This window comes from Pan paniscus, chromosome 10 (assembly GCF_029289425.2).
Source record: "Pan paniscus chromosome 10, NHGRI_mPanPan1-v2.0_pri, whole genome shotgun sequence".
NCBI classification, from domain to species: Eukaryota; Metazoa; Chordata; class Mammalia; order Primates; family Hominidae; genus Pan; species Pan paniscus.
In genome coordinates, this window is record NC_073259.2 from 116565426 (window position 1) to 116586874 (window position 21449).

General features: G+C 48.2%; 2 protein-coding genes across 4 annotated transcripts in view; one reads left to right on the forward strand and one right to left on the reverse strand.

Moving 5' to 3' along the window:
- The first annotated feature begins 8807 nt into the window (after positions 1 to 8807).
- FICD (FIC domain protein adenylyltransferase) lies at positions 8808 to 15946 on the forward strand. Its single transcript, XM_003832530.5, has 3 exons — positions 8808 to 10104; positions 11658 to 12016; positions 13137 to 15946. Exons 2-3 carry the CDS (start codon positions 11716 to 11718, stop codon positions 14210 to 14212), a joined length of 1377 nt encoding a protein of 458 aa, XP_003832578.2. The 5' UTR covers positions 8808 to 10104; positions 11658 to 11715; the 3' UTR covers positions 14213 to 15946.
- A 976-nt stretch (positions 15947 to 16922) lies between these two features.
- The window catches only part of SART3 (spliceosome associated factor 3, U4/U6 recycling protein), a 38954-nt gene continuing 34427 nt past the window's right edge, over positions 16923 to 21449 (reverse strand). For all 3 annotated transcript variants that reach the window (XM_003832528.6, XM_034934410.3, XM_008957960.6), the window contains exons 16-19: positions 20798 to 21252; positions 20157 to 20309; positions 19018 to 19208; positions 16923 to 18337 (exon numbers count right to left, since the gene is read on the reverse strand). In XM_003832528.6, coding sequence (XP_003832576.2) covers positions 18160 to 18337; positions 19018 to 19208; positions 20157 to 20309; positions 20798 to 21252 — 977 coding nt within the window. In that variant the 3' untranslated portion in view covers positions 16923 to 18159. The remainder of the gene's footprint in view (positions 18338 to 19017; positions 19209 to 20156; positions 20310 to 20797; positions 21253 to 21449) is intronic.

A 21449-nucleotide genomic window follows, 5' to 3' on the forward strand; every position in this document is an offset into this window, starting at 1 on the left:
TCTTTGTCAGCCACGTGTACAGTAAAGACCAGACATGATGACCCCAGTCAACTGGAAAGCCTATTCACATAACAAGATTAGGGTGGGGTGGCCAGCCTTTCCTGTGTGCTATGTAAATGTCATACGTGATTGAACCAATCTGTGAGCCCTATGTAAATCAGACATCACTTCCTCAAGCCTGACTCTAAAATCCAGTGCACTGGTTCCTGTGCAGTCTTTCCTCTTGGAAGTCCCAGAGAGACAGGTGGTTTTCTTTCTCTTTCTCCTGCCTATTAATCCTGCACTCCTAAACTCAAAAAGAAAAAGAAAAAAAATGGTACAGCCACTATGGAGAACAATATTGCAGTTCCTCAAAAAATTAAAAATAGATATGACAATATGATCTGACAATTTCACTAGTGGTTATAGTTAAAAGAAAGGAAATAAATATATCAAAAAGACATCTGCATTCCCATGTTTACTGCAGCACTATTCACAATCGCCAGAATATGAAATCAACCTGTGTCCATCAGTGGATGAATGAATAGAGAAAATGCAGTATATACCCACAATGGAATATTATTCAGCTATAAAAAAGAATGAGGTCCTGTCATTTGCAGCAACATGGATGGAACTGGAGGTCATTCTGTTAAGTGAAATAAGCCAGGCACAGAACGACAAAGATCTCACGTTCTCACTCATATGTGGGAGTTTAAAAGGTGGATCTCATGAAATTAGAGAATAGATTGGTGTTTAACAGAGGTTGGGAAGGGGCAGGGGGGCAGGAGAATGAAGAGAAGTCGATTGATGGGTACACATACGCAGTTTGATATAAGAAATGAGACCCAGTGTTCCATAGATCAGTGGGGTGACTATAGGTTACCATAATCTATTGTATATTTCAAAATAGCTAGAAGAGAAGAATTTGAATTTTTCTAGCATAAAGAAAAGACAATATTTAAGGTGATGGGTATCCCAAGTACACTGATTTGATCCTAACAAATTACATGAATGTATTAAATTATTACATGTACCCTGAAACTATGCACATCTATTATGCATCAGTTTTTAAAAACAAAAACTTGATTATCTGCAAAGACTCTGTTTCCCAATAAAGTCTCACTCACAGATCTTGGGGTCAGGACTTCAACATATTTTGAGAGGCACAGTTCAACCCATAACACATATTTGCACATAATAGAGTGCTTAAGAGCTCCAGATCCCCCTTAATCAGACCAAATCCCAGCTCCACCACTTATAGGCTGATGGCCTGTGACAAGTCACTTCACGTCTCTGGGCTTCGGTTTCCTCATCTGTAAAATGGGTCTCATAACTCTACCTACTTTGTGGGGCATCAAAGGATTCAACAAAATCATGTATTTGTTCAATCAATGTTGATAATACTCCTGTGGCCTGCCAGCCTTAGGCAAGCTGTCAACAAAAGACAAATCCCTGCCCCTGTGAAGCTTATTAAGAACAAAGGGGCTGCAGAGCCACTTTATATTTTAAAAAATAGGCCAGGGGCAGTGGCTCATGCCTGTAATCCCAAAGCTTTGGGAGGCTGAGGCAGGAGGATCGCTTCAGGCCAGGAGTTTGAGTCCAGCCTGGACAACATGGTGAAACCCTGTCTCTAACAAAAATACAAAAAGTTAGCTGGGCATGGTGGCACATGCCTGTAGTCCCAGCTACTCGGGATGCTGAAGCAAGAGAATCGCGTGAGCCCAGGAGGCGGAGGTTGCGGGGAGCCGAGATTGCAGCACTGCACTCCAGCCTGGGTGACAGAGTGAGACCCCATCTCAAAATAAATAAATAAATAAATAAATAAACAAGTAAAATATCTAGGCTAGCAGAGGGCAAAGAGTGAGATTATTTCTATGTGCATCATTTATGGCTGAAAAATAGAAAAATGACGCAAGTGATAGCCTCAGCAAAACATCTGCATGAAGTAAAAGAGGTGGCTGTTTAGTGAATCCCCATAAAAAGAGAGGGGAAAAAAGGTCTGTAACAGTGAAATTATCCTAACTCAAGGGATGCTCGTAGCATAGTGCCTGGCACCTGGTGATCTTCTGCTGCTTGTGATTATAACTCTCCCAAGAAAGGAAGTCACAGGAAGCATGTCCACTGTATGCCAGTGTGAAGCCCAGCCAGCCATGCTCCCAAAGGGCCACTTTACCCACCACAGTCCCAAAGCAGCCAGGAAGGCTCAAGAAGGAACAAGGAAGGCCAGGTGGGTGGCCTTGGAGGACTCTGCTCCCTTTCATCCATCCCCAGGCTGGGGGTTAATTTTGCAGCTGCACCCCCAGCCAATGAATTGTTCTCAAAGTGCATGGAAACACTGCTGTTGGAAAAACTGTGAAGAACCATAAGAGGACAAGAAATAAAAATGCTGAAAGAAGCCAGACCCCAAAAGCCATCATATTATAGGATTCCATTTACAGGAAACATCCAGAAGAGAAAAATCTATACAGACAGAGAGTAGATTGCCAGGGGCTGAGGGAAGGAGCTTGGGGAGAAACAGGAAATTGCTACTAAAGGGTCTTTGCTTTCTTTGGGGGTAATGAAAATGTTCTAAAATTGGGGTGATGGTTGCACAACCCTGTGAATATATTAAAAACCACAGAATTGTACACTTCAAATGGGAGAATTGTGTGGTATGTGAATTATATCTCAATAAAGCTGTCATTTAGGAAAAAAAAAAAAACAGTTGCCTTGGCTCTAAACTTATTTCTCCAATTCCTCTGAGAATGCCAAATCACTGCCATCTCTCTGATTAGAGCTGAATTCATTTCACAATAATTTTTAAAAGAGTATTTTCTCAACACCTGAAATAGGCCCTTTGATGTCTGTCCAAAGCCCTCCTGGGAATTCTTATCTATTTAAAAGAGGGAATGAGTATTAAGAGCTTGGCTTTCCTAGCTAGCCAGACACCCATGTTAATTTCCACATCTCCACGTTACTATGGCAACAGAGAGCTTCCACTAGAGCTTTTTGGGGGGCATCAAAATGGACTGCAATTTGGACTCAGGGAGTCCACAGACCCTCTGCCCAGCAGCCCCCAGACCCTGGCTACCTTGAATCAGGTGAAACAGAGAAATCAGAGAAGGGGAGGATGTAGGCTCCATTGGGTCTTCACTCCATCCTGGCCCCATGCAGGAAGAGAAGTGTTAGTCACATCTTTCAGAGGCTGTGATCTAAAAGAGCGTATTGAGCACCTGAGTCAGTCTCCATGTCAACATGACCATATTTTTAGGCAGGAGTAGGCAGCTTCTTGGGCCAATTAGAGTAGTACAGCTAGAAAGCAGTCAGTAAACAGCTGGGAGAAAAGCAGTCAGCCACTGGGAGTCCACTGTTCTCACAGAGGAGTCTCACAAATGCAGAAGCTCCCTGCCTTGAGGTACCCAAAGAGTCCACCACATAAGGCCCAGGAGGCCTGAAGTCCATCCTGTCAGGCAGAATCAATCACTGGGACAGAGAAGGGAAGAGGCAGTGCATAAGACAGACAGCCTCAAAGATGGGCCCCACTGATCCTCATCTCCTGGTGAGCCTTATGTAGCCCCCTCATACCTTGTACCAAGATTGATCTGTGTTGTGGCCAATAGAGTACAGCGAAGGTTAAAGTGTGCCTTCTGAAGCTAGATCATAAAAGACACCACACTCTTGGGTCATTCATGCTGGAGAAGCCAGCTGCCATGTTGAGAGGACACTCAAGCAGTCCTATGGGGCAGCCCACATGAGAGGAACTGAAGCCCCCAGCCACCAGCCATGTGAGCCACCTTGGAAATGGAGCCTTCAGCACCAGTCAAGCTTTCAGATGATTGCAGCCCCAAACACTGTCTTGACTTCAATCTCAAGAACGTCTGCCAGCTAGAACCATCCAGCTAAACTGCTCCCAGATTACTGACCCACACAATATAATGTAAAGTAAAAAATGTTTGCTGTTGTTTTAAGCTACTAAGCATTGGGGTTATTTGTTACACAGCAATGGATAACAGACATAGGGTGGACGTCAGAAATTGTCTCGAGAAGATGACTTTATGAAGATTTTTCCTCCTCGCTCCTTCCCCTACCCTTAAAGCATTTTTACAGTAGAAGGGGACATGTTAACGGGTAGGGAATCTAGAGACTTGGATTTGTATTCTGGCTCTGTCCTTAGTTTTTCCACCTCCAAAGCTGAGGAGCTAAAATGTAACCTGAGATCTCTGAAAGCCTAGGGTCTCATAATCGTCAAAACCACAAGTTTTGAGTCAGGAAGACTGGTTGTGAACCCTGGCTCTGCCACTTGCTTGCTGTGTGACCTCAGACTAATTACTTAATTTATCTGAGCCTCATTTTCGCCTTCTATAAAGTGGGTTTAATAATATCTAGTTCATGGCATTGTTACAAAAATTCAATCAAATACCATACAAATTACTTAGCACACAGTAAGTGCTCAGTTGTCACCACTACCAAAAATGAGATAGCATGGTGGGTACGATTATTTCCACTTGTAGCTAAGATACAGCAGGATCAGAGGAGCAGTTAGAGGATTTCGTTGGTCTGGAGCAAGGCCCCATGTGGTTGTTTTTCCAAAACCCTCCCAAATGATTCTTTGAGAAACTTTGTCCTAGAGAAACTTCCACACATGTGCCAAAAAATCATACAAGTACTTCACTGCAGTCTGTGATAGGGAAAAATTGGAAACAATCCAAATGCCCATCAACAGGTAAATGGGAAATAAATTGTAAATGGAATACTATACAGCACTGTAAAATTAATGAACCAGAACTATGCATATCAGCATGAGCATAAATCTCTAAGACATAATTCTGAGCCCCAAAATGCAGAAGGATCCACACAGTTTATATCATGCATAAAAATCTGCATAACATCATTATATATTATTTATGGATACATGCATGTGGATAAAAGCAAAAAGCCATGCATGGGGGCAGCAGCACCAAATTCAACATGGTGGTGACCTCTGGGAGGGAGGGAAGGGCATGTGAAGGGGAGAAGGCCCGTGGGGCTTCAGTGTATTGGTGACATGGTATTTCTTAAACTGGATGGCAGGTACACAAGCGCCCATTGCACTGTTGATGTCTTTTGGATATCAGAAATATTTCATCATTTAAAAATAGATGTGGCCAGTTGTGGCGGCTCATGCTCATAATCCCAGCACTTTGGGAGGCTGAGGTGGGAGGATTTCTTGAGCCCAGGGGTTAAAGACCAGACTGGGCAACATAGTGAAACCCCATCTCTACAAAAAAAAAATTGTTTAAATTAGCCAGTCATGGTGGCATGCACCTGTAGTCCCAGCTACTTGGGAGGCTGAGGCAGGAGGATCACTTAAGCCCAGGAGGTTGAGGCTGTAGTGAGCTGAGATCATGCCACTGCACTCCAGCCTGGGTGACAGAGTGAGACCCTGTGTCTACAAAAAAAATTTTTTTTAATTAGCCAGTCGTGGTGGCACACACCTGTAGTCCCACCTACTTGGGAGGCTGAGGCAGGAGGATCATTTAAGCCCAGGAGGTTGAGGCTGCAGCGAGCCGAGATCGTGCCACTGCACTCCAGCCTGGGTGACAGAGTGAGACCCTGTCTCAAAAATAAATAAATGTGCATAGAGAAATATGGAGTAGAATTGTGAATGTGTATTTTTTTTCTTCTTGTTTTTTGTGGATTCTATATCTGTAATGATCTCATGTTGTTTTTAAGAAACAAAATAGTTGTTCAACAGGTGAAAAGCAGTTACGTTTAAGTTTTTCCAAGTAAGAAGTACCACTTCCTCAAATGATTTGCTTTGAAAACAACACTCATCTGCATGTCTGAGTTTTGAAATATTGGTGATTTGAGACCATACGACATGAGAAACATCCTGAGGCCAGAACACAAGCCTTTAGCCCAGGGACACTCATATGGGGTCCCCCAAGCCCTGTTTCTTGGGGATGCCTCAGAAACTGGGTCTGACCCCACCAGGTATGTCTTTTTTTTTTTTTTTTTTTTTTTTTTTTGAGACGGAGTCTCGCTCTGTTACCCAGGCTGGAGTGCAGTGGTGCGATCTCAGCTCACTGCAAGCTCCGCCTCTCGGGTTCACGCCATTCTCCTGCCTCAGCCTCCCGAGTAGCTCAGACTACAGGCGCCCATCACCACGCCAGGCTAATTTTTTGTATTTTTAGTAGAGACGGGGTTTCACTGTGTTAGCCTGGATGATCTCGATCGCCTGACGTCATGATCTGCCCGCCTCGGCCTCCCAAAGTGCTGGGATTACAGGTGTGAGCCACCGCGCCTGGCCCCCACCAGGTATGTCTTAAAAGGAGGATTAATCAGTAGCAGGGAGAAGGGCTGCTGGGCTCTCTTTTTCAGCCACAGCATTAAGTTAGACAGAGAAAAAAAAATCAGGGGTGGGGAAAGATGAGAGAGATGAAGAAGCAAGAACAGGTGTGGTGTATTTTCTTTTTAATGAAGTTGAGTCATTCTGCAGCCAACTCAATGCCATGTAGCCTCAAGCCGGGGAGTTTTGTTTTTCCTAAGCAATAGAATCCGACTCTGCCAGCAAGAAGCGCTTGACTGCTGTTCCTTAAACATGCAGAAGGGTTTTTTGTCTTGTTTTGTTTTGCATAATGGACATATTTCCCATGCAGCCACTTTCTGGGTTCTTTGTCATGTGTCAAGGTAAGCGTTTAGAAAACTCCTCCGTGGGCCACGGGGAGGCAATTTTCACCTAATACAGAATGCTTAAGATGGAGAAAGCCAACTTTTCAATATCGCTTCAGGGACCATATTTTGTGCATTCAACACAGCTGAATGCAGACAAAGTCGAGAGTTAAAATTGAGTGTAAACTCCTGACAAGGAGATTGAAGGAGGTAAGTGATGTCAGGTGAATTACTGCCCCCTGGTGGCCAGACACAGTAATGGGCTCATTTTGCTGTAATAGTCCTTTGAGTCTTTTCTTCCTGCGTTCCCCTGCCGTCTTCCACTACCGGCTACAAAGGGGTTACAATCTGGCAGCCCTGGAAAGCCAGCCGGCAGCCATGCCAACTGCCTTAAAATCTGGAGATACTGCTTAAAAAATCTAGGCCTCACATTTATTTTGAAAAATTGAAAACTCTATCCACTTTTAGACTGCATCCCAGCTAATAAATACGGGTTCGAGCTGAGAAGCTGCTGCCCACTTTAGACAAGGCATGTGCTCTCAAATCTGCCACGCTCCCCACCTCTACCTATTGTCTCATGGCCAGGAAGTTTTGCTCATTAGCAGTTCCTGCATAGCCTCTGGATTTACTACTGGTAGCCTAAGCTAATTAAAGAGCTAACAAAGAGAGGAGGGTGCCTTTAGAAGCAGAGGATTACAGTGCTTTATACCTGGGTGTGGACAGGGGTCCACTAGTCCCGTAATACCCAGCTCAGTGAGGATAAGTGACTTGTTCAAGGTCACCCAGCTAGCAAGCAGTGGGCCTTGCATTTCAACGCACATCTGTCTGACCCCAGAGCTTCACTGTTTTCTAACATACTAACTGTCACCCATAAGCTGACTGCCTACCAGGCCCTCCTCTGGGGAAGGTTTTTACAATGACATTACTACTTGGGCCATCAGGAAGTGCAATTCAGAGGACTCCAAGAGAAAAATGTTTATGACCTTGGTTGAAAAGATTAAAAACGAGAAGCCACCAAAATAATCACCACCCTGATTTTGTTCCTTAAAAACTATGGATCTTCTGGCCAGGCGCGGTGGCTCAAGCCTGTAATCCCAGCACTTTGGGAGGCCAAGGCAGGTGGATCACTTGAGGTCAGGAGTTGAAGACCAGCCTGGCCAACAGAATGAAACCCCGTGTCTATTAAAATACAAAAAAATTAGCTGGGTGGGGTGGCACACGCCTGTAATCCCAGCTACTCAGGAGGCTGACGCAGGAGAATCGCTTGAACCCAGAAGGTAGAGATTGCAGTGAGCCAAGATCACACCACTGCACTCCAGCCTGGGTGACAGAGCAAGACTCTGTCTCAAAAACAAACAAACAAACAAAACAATTAGCCTGTGTGTGCCTGTAGTCCCAGCTACTAGGGAAGCTGAGATGGGAGGATCACTTAAACCCAGGACATGGAGGTTGCAGTGAGCCAAGATCACGCCACTGCACTCCAGCCTGGGCAACAGAGTGAGATCCTATTTCAAAAAAGATAGATAGGTGTTAGATAGGTAGGTAGGTAGATAGATAGATAGATAGATAGATAGATAGATAGATAGATAGTTTGCTCTGTGCCAGATGTATAGAATCTCATTTCACCCTCACATAAAACCCTGTGAAGTGGTAATATCATCACACTGTGCACAGTTTACAGAAAAGCCTAGACAGATGATCAACAAGATCAAGTCACTTGCTGAATGTGATTCAGTTTGCAAGTGGCAGAGCTGGGATTTGAACCCAGGGCTGTGTGACTCCCAACAGTGACACCCCACAACCACCACCTAGCCCTGCCTCCAAGAGCAATACACGTCACAGAGGAGGTCAGATCTTGAAGCATCAAGCCTTCTGCAAATCCTGAACTGGATGCCAAAAGCAAGGTAGGCTGTTTGTCCCCATTTTACAAGTGGGGAAAGTGAGGCTAGGAGTAACGTGCCCAAGGTGACACGGAGAGTAAATGGCAAAGTCTGAATTTGAGCTCAGGTCTCTTTGACTCCCCAGAATCTGAACTGCTAACTTCTAAATGCTTAGCGTTTCTGGGGCACCTCCCTAGATGTTTAATTTCAGTATTTGTGGATTAAGATGGAGGTTTCCATTCTCTGCTTCAAAGAAAAAATTTCTCTATGGGAAGCCAAAAGAACTAGCCAGCTCCTTCTGGAGAGGATACAAATTAAAAAGTCAGGGAGAACCGAGGGGGTGGCTTGCGCCTGTAATCTTAGCGCTTTGGGAAGCCGAGATGGAGGGAGAGCTTGAGGTCAAGAGTTCGAGACCAGCCCGGGCGACATAGCGAGACCCTGTCTCTAAAGAAAATAAAAAATCAGAAATAGGTCGGGCGCGATGGCTCACGCCTGTAATCCCAGCACTTCGGGAGGCCGAGGCAGGCAAATCTTCTGAGGTCAGGAGCTCGAGACCAGCCTGGCCAACATGGTGAAACCCCATCTCTACTAAAAATACACAAATTAGGCGGGCGTGGTGATGCGCGCCTGTAATCCCAGCTACTCGGGAGGCTGAGGCAGGAGAATCGCTTCAACCTGGGAGGCGGAGGTTGCAGTGGGCCAAGATCGTGCCACTTCCCTCCAGCCTGGGCAACAGAGTGCGATTCTGTCTCAAAAAAAAAGAAAGAAAGAGAGAGAGAGAGAGAGAAAAAGAAAGAAAGAAAGAAAAGAAAAGAAAAGAAAAGAAAAGAAAAGAAAATTCGCCGGGCATGGTGGCATGCACCTGTAGTCCCAGCTACTCGGGAGGCTGAGGTGGGAGGATTGCTTGAGCCCAGGAGGTGGAGGCTGCAGTGAGCTGCAATTGCTCCACTGCACTCCAGCCTGGGGACACAACGAGACCCTGTATTTTATAAGAAAAAAAAAAGTTGTTTAAGTCAGGGAGGAAAAGACACAGAGAGGAAAAGCGTAAAGAAGAAGGCGGCAAACTCAGCAGCATGGGGTGGAGGCTAAGAACAGGGGCTGCGCAGTCAATGAGGCTAACCGGGTGAAAGGGTGAAAAGCATCAGCATCTTCATTTCACAACCGGGAAAAATGAGGCACACGACAGCGGCTCCAGGACGAGGAGACCCGAGGAAAAGCCGCCGTGGAACTTCCAGTTTCCGGGCCCGCCACCTAGTGTGCCCCAAATCCGCACGCCCGTCGGGTTTCCAGCACCTGCTCCTCCTGCCTGTGGCCTAGGCCCCGCCCCTCCCGCTGCTTATTGGCTGCTACGTGAACGAGACAAACGCAAGCAACAACCAATGGGAGTGGCCCACGGCGCGTCTTTCTCGGGGAAGCCGACGCGGACGCGGGAACCCGGAAATGCGAGGGAAGGACAAGTGGGGAAAGCCAATCCGCCGCGACGAGGGCTGCGGGCGGTTCAATGGCAAGTCGCCGGGGGCGGGGCCAGAGGCCGGCGGAGAAGGAGGACCCGGGAGCCGGCGGCCCGGAGCTGGGAGCGCGGGGAAGGCGGTTGGGGTTCTGACAGCTGCGCGCGGTGAGAAGGGGGCAAGCCCTAGGGGCTCGAGAGGATGAAGCCGGGAAGGGTGCGACGGGGCCGCGAGCCCTGGGCGGGGTTCGGGAAGGGAGGCTCTGCAGTCTTGGAGGGGACTCAGAACGGTCCCCTCCCATCTCCGGGCCTCAGTTCTCCCTTTCTAGGGAAGTGTAGGGGAGAGATTCGCGCCTCCCAGAACGCACTCCTTCCCCGCACACACCCCTGGCACCGGCGAACTGCCCCCTTTCCTTTACCGCCCCGCCCAGGAGCCTGTCCCCTCGGGAAGCCCGCCCAGACCCCTGGACCCGCGCAGCACTCCAGGCGCACCCCTATTAAAGCGCACCCCAAGCCATTTCACATGTTCTGTGGCAATGGGCCAGGATCCCCATGAGACTCAGAACCCCGTGATCCATCAGTCATTCCCGGGTCAGGACCAGCCCAGAGCAGGTGCACAGGCCCTGCTTAGTAATAAGGTAGAAATCGAGACCTGGGGACCGGGTTCAGAGGCCCTGGGGTTTCCTTCCGGATGCCTCTATTTACCTCCTGTGGGCCTTCTGGAATTTAACTTATGCTCTCTGTGTCTTGGTTTCCCTTGTCTGTAAAATGGAGCTAGGGGTAGCTCTTCCTTCATAGGGTGGCATGAGGGTGAAACGAGGCAATGCGTGGCCAGTACACTGCTCAGCACCTAGGACACCATAGTTGCTTAATAAGTGCTTATTGTCAGCATAGTGTTTGCATGCCTGGCCCCACCTCCACTCCCACTGCCAGCCTCAAGCACATACAAGCCGTGTTGTCACTGAGGCCAAGCACTGTGGCCCACAGCCTGAGTTCCTTTCGAGATGCTCGAACTGCTCATCCTCTTGATGGGGTCCCTTCTGGACAGGCCAGAAACGGAAGGCCAGAGAGGGGAAGGGCACTGTGGGAGCTGTGGCTGAATATCAGGGTGAGGGCAATAAATGAGGCCACCCAACAATTGTGCTTATCAAAGATTGGGCGTCAGAACTGCTGTGGCTGATCTGCCTGGGTGTCTGTCAGTCATTTATGTCCCAAATGTTTGACATATGTCCACAAATCCAGTGTTTGTGGTCAGAAGCCACAGGGATATATGGGAAGGAGGGACACTTTAGAGCCGTGGGGTTCCTGAGTTCAAGTCCTAAGGCTGTCACTTGCTCCCGGCGAGACTTTCGGCAAGGGACTTCACCTCTCTGAACCTCAGTTCCCTCACCTGGAGAGGGGTGAAAACATCAGCTCAAGTCGTTGAAGATTGCAGGAGGTGACCCATGTGAGGCATTTGGTGCTTAGCACACGGCCTGGATTATGGCAGGTGCTCATTAATTGTTGGACCACAGCAGCGTTTTCACATTCATACTGCCCAGGAGGTGGCACCAGTCCTTCTAGGCTGGCCCCTCCTCTAGTGAGATCCAGTCCTTGACTTGCCCCCACCCCATCTCTCTAGTGAGCTAAAAGAGCAGAAGTCTCCAAACCCATCTTCCCAGCTGAAGTCACACTGTGTCCTGAACGTGTCTGTTTCTCCTGCAACTCTTGGCTCCTTGCAGATCCTGCTCTCTCTCAGCTGCCTGTGGACATGTGCAAAGGGCCCTCTCCTGAGTCCAGATGATGCTCATACCAATGGCTTCAGTGATGGCGGTGACTGAACCGAAATGGGTCTCGGTCTGGGGCCGCTTCCTCTGGGTGACGCTGCTGAGCATGGTGCTGGGGTCCCTGCTGGCCCTGCTGCTGCCGCTGGGGGCTGTGGAGGAGCAGTGCTTGGCTGTGCTCAAAGGCCTCTACCTGCTCAGGAGCAAACCGGACAGGGCGCAGCATGCCGCCACCAAGTGCACCAGCCCATCCACGGAGCTCAGCATCACCTCCAGGGGCGCGACGCTGCTGGTGGCCAAGACCAAGGCCTCTCCAGGTAAGACAGACTGGCCGTCTTCCTCAATGCTTGTTAACTGGACAGACAGACATAGAATGTGTCATGTCCTGTATGTGGGGCATCGGGGTATTGTGAACAAGTCAGCCCAGAGCTCCTAGTATAGACAAGGTGACGTGACTGAGACAGTGTCACAAGTGTGGTGATGGGGAAGCATAAAGGGCTGTAGGAGCATACCAGGAAGGCTCCCTGGAGGAAGTGACACCTGAGCTGGGACCCAGTTGTTAAGTAGGAGTCATCCAGGGTGAAGGGCATCCAAGGAAAAGGACTCCAGGCAGAGACCAGAGGTTAGTTGTCATAACTGACATAACTGTCGTAAGAGAGCCTGGGGGCATTCGAGGAACTAAAGGAAGTTGAATGTGTGGGGCTGATCCTCAGGTGGCCGAGAGGGGCCAGGACAGGAGGGCTAGGGCTAGAGCAGGCTCCCCACCTCCACCAGTCCTCTGTGGTGGGGACTGAAAGTACATTGTTAGATGGTGGTGGCATCCCTGGCCTCTCCCCATGAGATGCCTGTAGCACTCCCTCCACCTCCTCAGTTACGACAACTAACCAGGTCTCCAGACGTCACCAAATGTCCCCTGGGGCACACAATCAAACCACTGGGTTAAAAGAGTTAAAGAACAGTCCCGGGATGGTGAAGCCCCCAGGGTCTAGGAAGAGTGGGGAGTTGTTAACGCCTTTGGGCCTCCAGGGGCAGGAACCTGTGTCACCAGCACAAGATGAGCTGGAGATGTAGGAGAGGGCCTACATTGGGAGCCCACAGGAAAGGCCCAGCAGAGAGGGCCCAGGCAGAGTAAATGCCTAGAACTTTCTATGTCCAGAAAGCAGGAGGCTAGGAAGCCAAGGAGGTGCCTCCCAGAATATAAGAGAGTGGTTCTGGGGACACACGGATAGTGACTGCATACCACCACACGGCTGGGGGAACAGAGTGGTACTGGGCATGTTGAGTACACACGATGCGGCTGCAACAAGCTCCCCAAGGCCAGGGACACAGGCTGGTCATCATGGTTTCCTGCGGAGACCAGCACAGGGGACAGCCCCCCTGAATGTCCTCTGCCCCCTAGCCTCCCTCCCTCACAGCGCTTCTTTGGCTCTCTTCCAGCGGGTAAGTTGGAAGCCAGAGCTGCCCTGAACCAGGCCCTGGAGATGAAGCGCCAGGGCAAGCGGGAAAAAGCCCAAAAGCTCTTCATGCACGCCCTCAAGATGGACCCGGACTTCGTGGACGCGCTCACCGAGTTTGGCATCTTCTCGGAAGAAGACAAGGACATCATCCAGGCGGACTACTTGTACACCAGAGCATTGACCATCTCACCCTACCATGAGAAAGCACTGGTCAACCGCGATCGGACACTGCCTCTCGTGGAAGAGATCGACCAGAGGTATTTCAGCATCATCGACAGCAAAGTGAAGAAGGTCATGTCCATCCCCAAGGGGAACTCGGCTCTGCGCAGGGTCATGGAGGAGACCTACTACCATCACATCTACCACACAGTGGCCATCGAGGGCAACACCCTCACCCTCTCGGAAATCAGGCACATCCTGGAGACCCGCTACGCCGTGCCCGGGAAGAGCCTGGAGGAGCAGAACGAGGTCATAGGCATGCATGCGGCCATGAAGTACATCAACACGACTCTGGTTTCGCGCATTGGCTCCGTCACCATCAGCGATGTGCTGGAGATCCACAGGCGGGTGCTGGGCTACGTGGACCCCGTGGAAGCCGGCAGGTTTCGGACAACACAGGTCCTGGTCGGACACCACATCCCTCCCCATCCGCAGGATGTGGAAAAGCAGATGCAGGAGTTTGTACAGTGGCTCAACTCCGAGGATGCCATGAACCTGCACCCGGTGGAGTTTGCAGCCTTAGCCCATTATAAACTCGTTTACATCCACCCTTTCATTGATGGCAACGGGAGGACCTCCCGTCTGCTCATGAACCTCATCCTCATGCAGGCGGGCTACCCGCCCATCACCATCCGCAAGGAGCAGCGGTCCGAGTACTACCACGTGTTGGAAGCTGCCAACGAGGGCGACGTGAGGCCTTTCATTCGCTTCATCGCCAAGTGTACTGAGACCACCCTGGACACCCTGCTTTTTGCCACAACTGAGTACTCGGTGGCACTGCCAGAAGCTCAACCCAACCACTCTGGGTTCAAGGAGACGCTTCCTGTGAAGCCCTAACCCTAGAAATCCTCAGTGACAAAGGCTGTCCTGAGGTAGGAAAAAAAAAAAAACAGCATTTCTAGAAACCTAGTCACTTCCTAAAGCAAAAGGAGAAACATTCTTTACCTCCAAATGTTTTAGTTTAAAAAAAAAAAAAAAAAAACTAAGTTATGAAGCCTTGTCTCTAAAATAACTTATAATTCAACCAAGCTATTTATTTTCTTCTTTGGAGCAAGCTAGTCAGTATTGTATGGTGTCTGCTGTGTCTTGCCAGTGGCCGTGCTTTAGGGGCAACAGTGCCACCGTGTGACCAGAACAAAGGTTCTGGAGCAGAATTTGCACTAAGGTGGAGGAGCGGCCAAGAGGTGTGGGACGGGGCCCAGAGCCACTGACATAACTCCTCCAAGTGCTTCTCTGAAACAGGCTGAGAGGTTCTGTGACTGCAACTGGGAAGTCAGACCCAAGTCGCAGCTGAGAGAAATGGTTGAAAGCTCACTTTCTCAAGGTTTAGTAGTGGTGACTAACTTCCAAGCAAACTTCATAGAAGAGAAAATGAATGCTGACATTCCTTACTTACCTGCAGGAAGACTTTTTGAGCCATAGTTTGCAAACTTTAGTGCCAGCAGCTGTTTTTTTTTTTTTTCATATTGAGACTATTTTTCTAATTAAGAATAGGGGGTAGCCATAAAGAGCTGTTTGTTGGAGGGGGAAACATGGTGGGCGGGCAGTTTGGTTTTCTTTGTGTATCCGCGTTTCTCTCACACTTCATTTGTAGCAACTCAGGCCAGATGTTTTCGTCTGAAATTCTCTGGGCTTGTCATTCCACCCGTATCGTGCTGCAAACCAGGTGTTATGCTAGTAGGCATCTGCCCTCACCCCTCTGCCTGAGTTTTCTGTAGGCAGATGTTAACCTGAGAAAACAAGTGCCATGTGGACACCAAGTAAGCATTTTTCATAATGAATTAGAGCACCAGTTTCTACTGAATGGAGCAAAAACCTTCAGCCATGGCCAGGCTGCATCCCTTTGGTCCTGGAGTTTCATCTACTTACTGCCTGGACCCCCACCTTCCATGGTCTTTGCACTGTCCTGTGTCCCATCCCCCTGGGAGGCAGAAGAGATTGCCTCAGAGTGGCCTTATTTTTCTCGCAACTTGTGAAATGATGTAGTGCTCTATGTAATATGGCCGAGTTTCCAAGCTGTCATCCAATGGAAGTAGAATCTTCTCTTTGAATCATATGGTACAGGTGCCAATATGACTGCTGCTATTTAGAGTCAGAGTGGTGGAAGTCACTGGGTCCCTTTCCCAGTGACAGAGCCCATGATGTCTAACACTACTGCACTTTGTCAGTGTGTGAGTGATGGCGAATACGCAGTGTTGTCTCTTTGATTTGGTAATTCCGTTCCTGACAGTAATGAGGCCACTGCTCTAAAGTAGTTTATACAGTTCTTCAGTTGTATAAATAGCACAGAGTAGTTTTTGAAAGGTTAAGAAAAATAAGTGAAAAGACATATACGATATATGAAATGGCTCCAAATGATAATTATTCAAACCTTTATAAAATATGTTTTCATACTCTTATGCTGCCAGAGGTGGTACTTAAAACTCTTCTCGTCTTGGTTTTATAAGCACACCACGGAGGTCTGACAGATGTGCTTGCTTCTACTATAGAGCAAGAGAATTTGCACTTTAGCTATATGTGAAGGATATTATTTTAACAAATTCCTGATTCTAATAAAGTTATTTTATTACATGAATGCTTGAGACTGTCTTATTTGGGAGATGTTCCCATCTGTCATAAGGGCAGTGGGGGTATTCTGACCTTTAGCCCTATTCATAATACTGTTCTGGGAGAGCAACAGATCCAAGATGGTGATTTCCATGGGCAAGAGACCCAGAAGTTGGATAAACCGCCTACCTAGGTGGACAAGGATGAATTACTGATTTTTTTTTTTACTAACAGTCAAGTAACTGAAGTAGTTTTTCACATTTCTATTTATCATCAGTTCTGGATTTTCTGGGGAAAACACACAAACCCACTCATGTAGTCCTGGAAATCCATTTCTAGAACAGTCAACACCCGGAACCTAACTGGGTTCTGCTCAAGCCTGAAAAGGTTTGCCCCTGTACCAAGCCTGGGCTGACATCTGCAAGTGTGACATTAAGGTCAGAATACTGGCTGCAGGCAAAGCCAAACCGTTAATGTGAAGCAGCAAAAAGTAAGGCCACACTCACCCATAGTGATATTCAGGGCTCTTCATGTGTCAGGTCCCCAACCATGAGGGCTCTGAGCTACCCAAATCATCACACCAGCTGAACAGTCGATCAGCCTTCCAAGCAGCATCACAGAGAACACTGCAGGAGGAACGCGTGGGACAGCAAAGGTTGTTGCTGCTGTCAATAGCCGCCGCTTGAATTTAATTCAGAAGTAAAGCCTAGTAAAAAGTTGGTTTTGTATAAAAAAGAGATGGAGGGGAACCTACATTTTAAGACTTAAGAGGCTTACCAACCAATAATTTACAGGGAGGAGAGCTGATATTTGTAGGAAGGTGGAAATTTGAGTGGACAGTTGATGACATGAAGGGCCTTTCAGTCCTCCTGAGACACCTGCCGCAACATTACTGGATGAGCACAATGACATCTGGAACGTGCCTCAATATAACAGAGGGTGGAGGGGAAACAGACATGAAGGAAGAGGGGCTGGGAGTTGAGGAATGCTGGAAGCTGAATGGTAGGCACACAGGAGTTTATTTTACTGTTCTGTCTACTTTTTAATCGGTTATATTAAAAAATGTTAGGTTAAAAAAATACAGAAAACCCGACTGATGCACAAAAACTTAAACTTACACAACAGATAAATGAGGAGTTGATTCCCATGACATATACAAGGATTCCCTGACGTCTTTCTCCAGAGTGTCTTAATAAAGCAAGCTTCCCCTACTGAACTGGCCAATGCTGTTTTCAAAGCAGTAAATATTATTTGATAAAAGATGTGAGGTAAAAAAGCTCAAAAGCTCCAATGTCAAACTGCTATAAAATGAAGACACATCACAGCTGGAATAATTTAAATCAAAGTGACAATGGGATTTGACTTACAAAAGTTCTATTTACACATCTATTAGGTAAAGCAAGGTACACCCACTTCAAAACACATCTGTATGTGAATGCACATCTGAGTACCATTCAGCAAGAAGTTTTGAAGAGAACGTCAGTTTAATAAAGCTAAATGGGGAGAATTGAAGTTTGCATTTGACATGGTATTAAACAAAACCAAAGGGCTGAAACTCATGTTTAGACAACACAGGTCACTAGTCACTAGGCAAAGAAAACAGTCCACAGCAGGTGGCACAAATAATTCCTATACAAAACAAATGTTGCAAATATTCTGCTTTTAGGAAACATGAAACAATGGCTGACATGTCATTTACAAACACATAATATAAAAATGCACAGCCCCATTGAACAAAACTCCAGCAAATGTTTTATAGCTGACTTCCCTCAGACCCACCCCCACAAGAGGCCATTCTGTGAATTACTAGCATCTGCCATTTCATCTTTTAAAATTAAAAGAATGACGGGCACATGTGCTGTGCAGGGTGGAAGAGAAGTGTCATACAAAAAGGGGCCGGAGCTGGCCAGAAACATTTGGACAACTGTGTCTCAAAAACAGTGTGTTCTCGTTTCACTTCTGTGCCTCAGTCTTTAAGATACAAAACTATCTCAGGACACCACATCCTGGGCCCAGCCTGCAGAGTGGTCACTTTTCTGCCACTGCCCTCAATATGAGGGAGCACTGAAAGGCTCTTGACTTAGAACCCATTCCCCTTTCTGTCTAAAGCCGAGGAGCCATCTGTGGTTGCGAGCAGGCAGCACACCAGGCCTGTCCATCCCCAGTGCACTGCTGGGTGGTGGGAGGTCCGCCGGGCCAGAGTGAAGTAAGGCATTTCCTGTCTCCCAGCGTCCCGTTCACTTTCTCAGAAACAGCTTGGCAAAATCGGCATTGGACATCTTGGGTGCCTCGGTGGCTGCTGGGGCGGCAACTGCAGGAGCTGCGGCAGGGCCGTTCTCAGCCTGAGGAGCTGCAGCACTTGGGCGCTGCAGGGCACGAGGCAGTAGAGACAGCTGCGTCCTTCCCTTCCCCCTCCTAAAAGAGCAAACACTGAATGGACCTTTTGAAGCAACAATTCGTGGCCCCTCATTTATTTGTGAAAATAAGCCAAGACAGTTTTAATATAACCAGAAGTTAAAAGGTGAAAAAAAAAAGGATAAGATAATCCCTGCCTCCTTAATTCTGTTTATGAAGTAAAAACTGCTTCAACAGACTTGGCCTTGTTCAGTTTTGGCAAAGATCAACCCTGAGCACCAGTCACACTCAGAGGGGATCAGTGTGACTATCACCTCTCAGACCTCACCAGTCACCTGGCAATTCTGCTATCTCCTCCTCATCCCAAACCAGCGAACAGCACAGCTTATGTGGATCATAGCTAGGGCCGTAGACTGGCACACACATGGGTATGAGATTTCTTTGTAAACACACAGATCCAACTGGCAAAGGGGACTTTAAAATAATCACTACCTTATTTCTGTCTGAAATAAATGACAAGTGTAAATTGGCCAGTACCAGGCAGAGGTCAGTGCTTAGGCTTGCATCCTGCTCTGGACGCCTTGCTCCAGTGGAACCACAGTGATTACCACAAGGAACAGCACATCTTGGCTTTTCTGTCCTAACAGGAAGCTAATTCATCCCGGGTTAATCCCCCCGTGATCCATGAACTGGTGCCAGCCAGGACGAAGTTTGCACTAGTCTACCATGCAAGCACTTACGCTCCGTATGTCTGCGGCAAAAGCATGGGGCCACCTGGTGCCTTCCTGGTCTCCGGCTTCTCTGGAACTTTCCTCTGAGGAGGGTTGCTGATTGCCACTTTGATGATGTTCTCTTTGATAGTCATGCCGTCCATCTTCATCACAGCCTGCGATGCCTGGGATTCATTTTCATACTCCACGTAGGCCAGGCCCTGGAAGAGGCAAGATCCAGAACCAAGTCAGATCCCACAGACTGGGGACGCAACCTCCTCCCGCAGGGCAGGCACTGGGCTTCCTCCCGGAGACCAGCAGACCAGGCCACAGCAAACGACCCACCAACAGGTTACCTTTCCCACCACTGCATCCTCTGTCTACAGGCTTATTTCCCCACCCTACTCTCCTTCCCGAGTGCTGCTACGCACTGTAACTTCAGATAACCCTTCCAAGTTCAGTACACCTTGTACGTGCTGCAGAAGTAGAAAGAAGGAAAAAGACAGATGGACCAGTACAAATCCAGCAAATAAACCAAGAGGTGGATGGGACACAGGGCCAGCAGCCCAGGTGCCCAGGTGAGCCCTCGTGTTTCTGTGCCTTCACCCGCTCCCTCATTTCATCCTCTTTTTCTCTCCATTAACCTGGATAAAGGGGAGGGAGAGTGGGCAGTGGGTAGACAGTAATGAAACCACTTACTACTCAAAATGGGGCACAAAAGGACTTAGCAGGAGACTGAGGGGGCAAGAAGGAAAGGCAGGAGAAGAGGCACTGCAATGGAGGGACTCAAGGGGCCTGGTTGGAGGCCCCAGAGAAAGAGAGGCCTGGGACAGAGGGAGAAGGCTGCAGGAGGGCGCCCACCCCAAAGCCCGTATGCTGCTGGTCACAGGGCTTCCCCCAAGCCCCACAGCCAGGGGCCATAGTGTGGTGAATTCATGATCCTCTATTTCCAAGTGCCTTATTCTTTTTAGTACAATTAACTACAAACAGGTTAATCTGACTCCAAATATAAGTAGAGCTAAGTGTGCAGATCTTTCTGTGAAATTAACTTTTGTTTCTCAGCAGACAAACTAGGAACCCATTCTAGAGGTTAAATCATCTTTGAACAGATACAGAAACGAAGTTTGCCCAAGCCTTGAAGACAAGGCACAATCTGCTCTGACTCTGACCTTTGGTTTGCCAGCCCGGTTGGTGACCAGCCTGAGGTCCTTCACGGTGCCATGAGCCTTACAGATTTCTTCTAGTTCCTCTTTAGTACAGGAGAAAGGCAGGCCTGAGATGAACAGCTTGTGTTTCTCTAGGGAAGTGCTGTACCTGAACACCTATAGGAAGAAGGAAGACAGAGAAAAACCATGATTCGAGGCATGACCCAGCTCACCTGACTCCTCTGACACCAGCCTTGTCCCCATGAGCAGCCCAGCCAGGCAGACTAGAGCCAAGCCATGCTCTGAAACTTGTTAATGGGGCCACCGGAGCGAGTCACTTAACCTCTCCAGGCCTCCATGTCTTCCTCTGTAAAACGGCAAGAATAAAAGTAACCATTCACAGAGTCTCATGAGGAGTCAATGAGCTGACACACATAAAGCATTCAGCACAGTCCCTTGTCATTACTAAGCACCCGGCAAGAAGGAGCCATGCCATGACTCAGACCTCAGTCAACAGGCTTAGGATGGACCTTGGCTCACAAGGAAGTTTAGATCCAAACAGAGCGTAAAACTTCCATGTCTATCCTAAATATCACTGCTGCAGGAAGAAAGTGCCTGTCTAAAGCAACCACAGATGAAAGGCATTCTTTTTTTCCATAACCTACCTTAAAATCGGGGTTTTTGCTCTTATCCACACAGGGGGAAACAAACATTGGCCTCCCTTCTACACTTTTCCGGTCCATCTCCAGTGCCTGAAGGGCTGATTTCTCTTCTTTAAACTCCACATAGCAGTAGCCTCGGAAATCCCCACGGTTGCTGAAGATGGGTCGGATCTGGACCACCTCCCCACAGGCCTCGAAGAGTGGCCTGAGCTTCGCGTCCGGCTCCTGCATGCTGTAGGGCAGGTTGCTGACAAAGACGGTGATGCTGTCCTTGCTGCTGTCGTGCAGCACCTTGGGCATGTCCCTCTTCAGGGAGGCTGCCTTCTCCTTCTGCTTCGAAGGGGGCTCCACATCTACAGCAGCACATTTCCCAGCGGGCCCTGCTGCTACTTCTACATTTTGTGTTTCTCCAGCTGCAGGGATGCTGTTCTCGACCCTTCTGCGTTTGGAAGGCTGCTCTACAGGTTTTCAAAAGAAAAGTAGCCATGGTTAACTGTTACTTCTCTTCAGGGAGCTTGAACAGAGGTGTGAAGTGAAAGTGCTGTGACAGCTGCATGTGACACTCACTCCCTCACCAGATTCAGAGGGGCAAGCACCACCCTGAGAAGTCTTTTGTGATCCGCCTGACCTGTCCCACGACTTTCTGTGCCCCAAT

Coding starts and splice junctions, on each gene's coding strand:
- FICD (XM_003832530.5), top strand. CDS start 11,716: ATGATGCTCATACCAATGGCTTCAGTGATGGCGGTGACTGAACCGAAA. Junction 12,017..13,136: donor CAAGACCAAGGCCTCTCCAG/GTAAGACAGACT, acceptor GCTCTCTTCCAG/CGGGTAAGTTGGAAGCCAGA.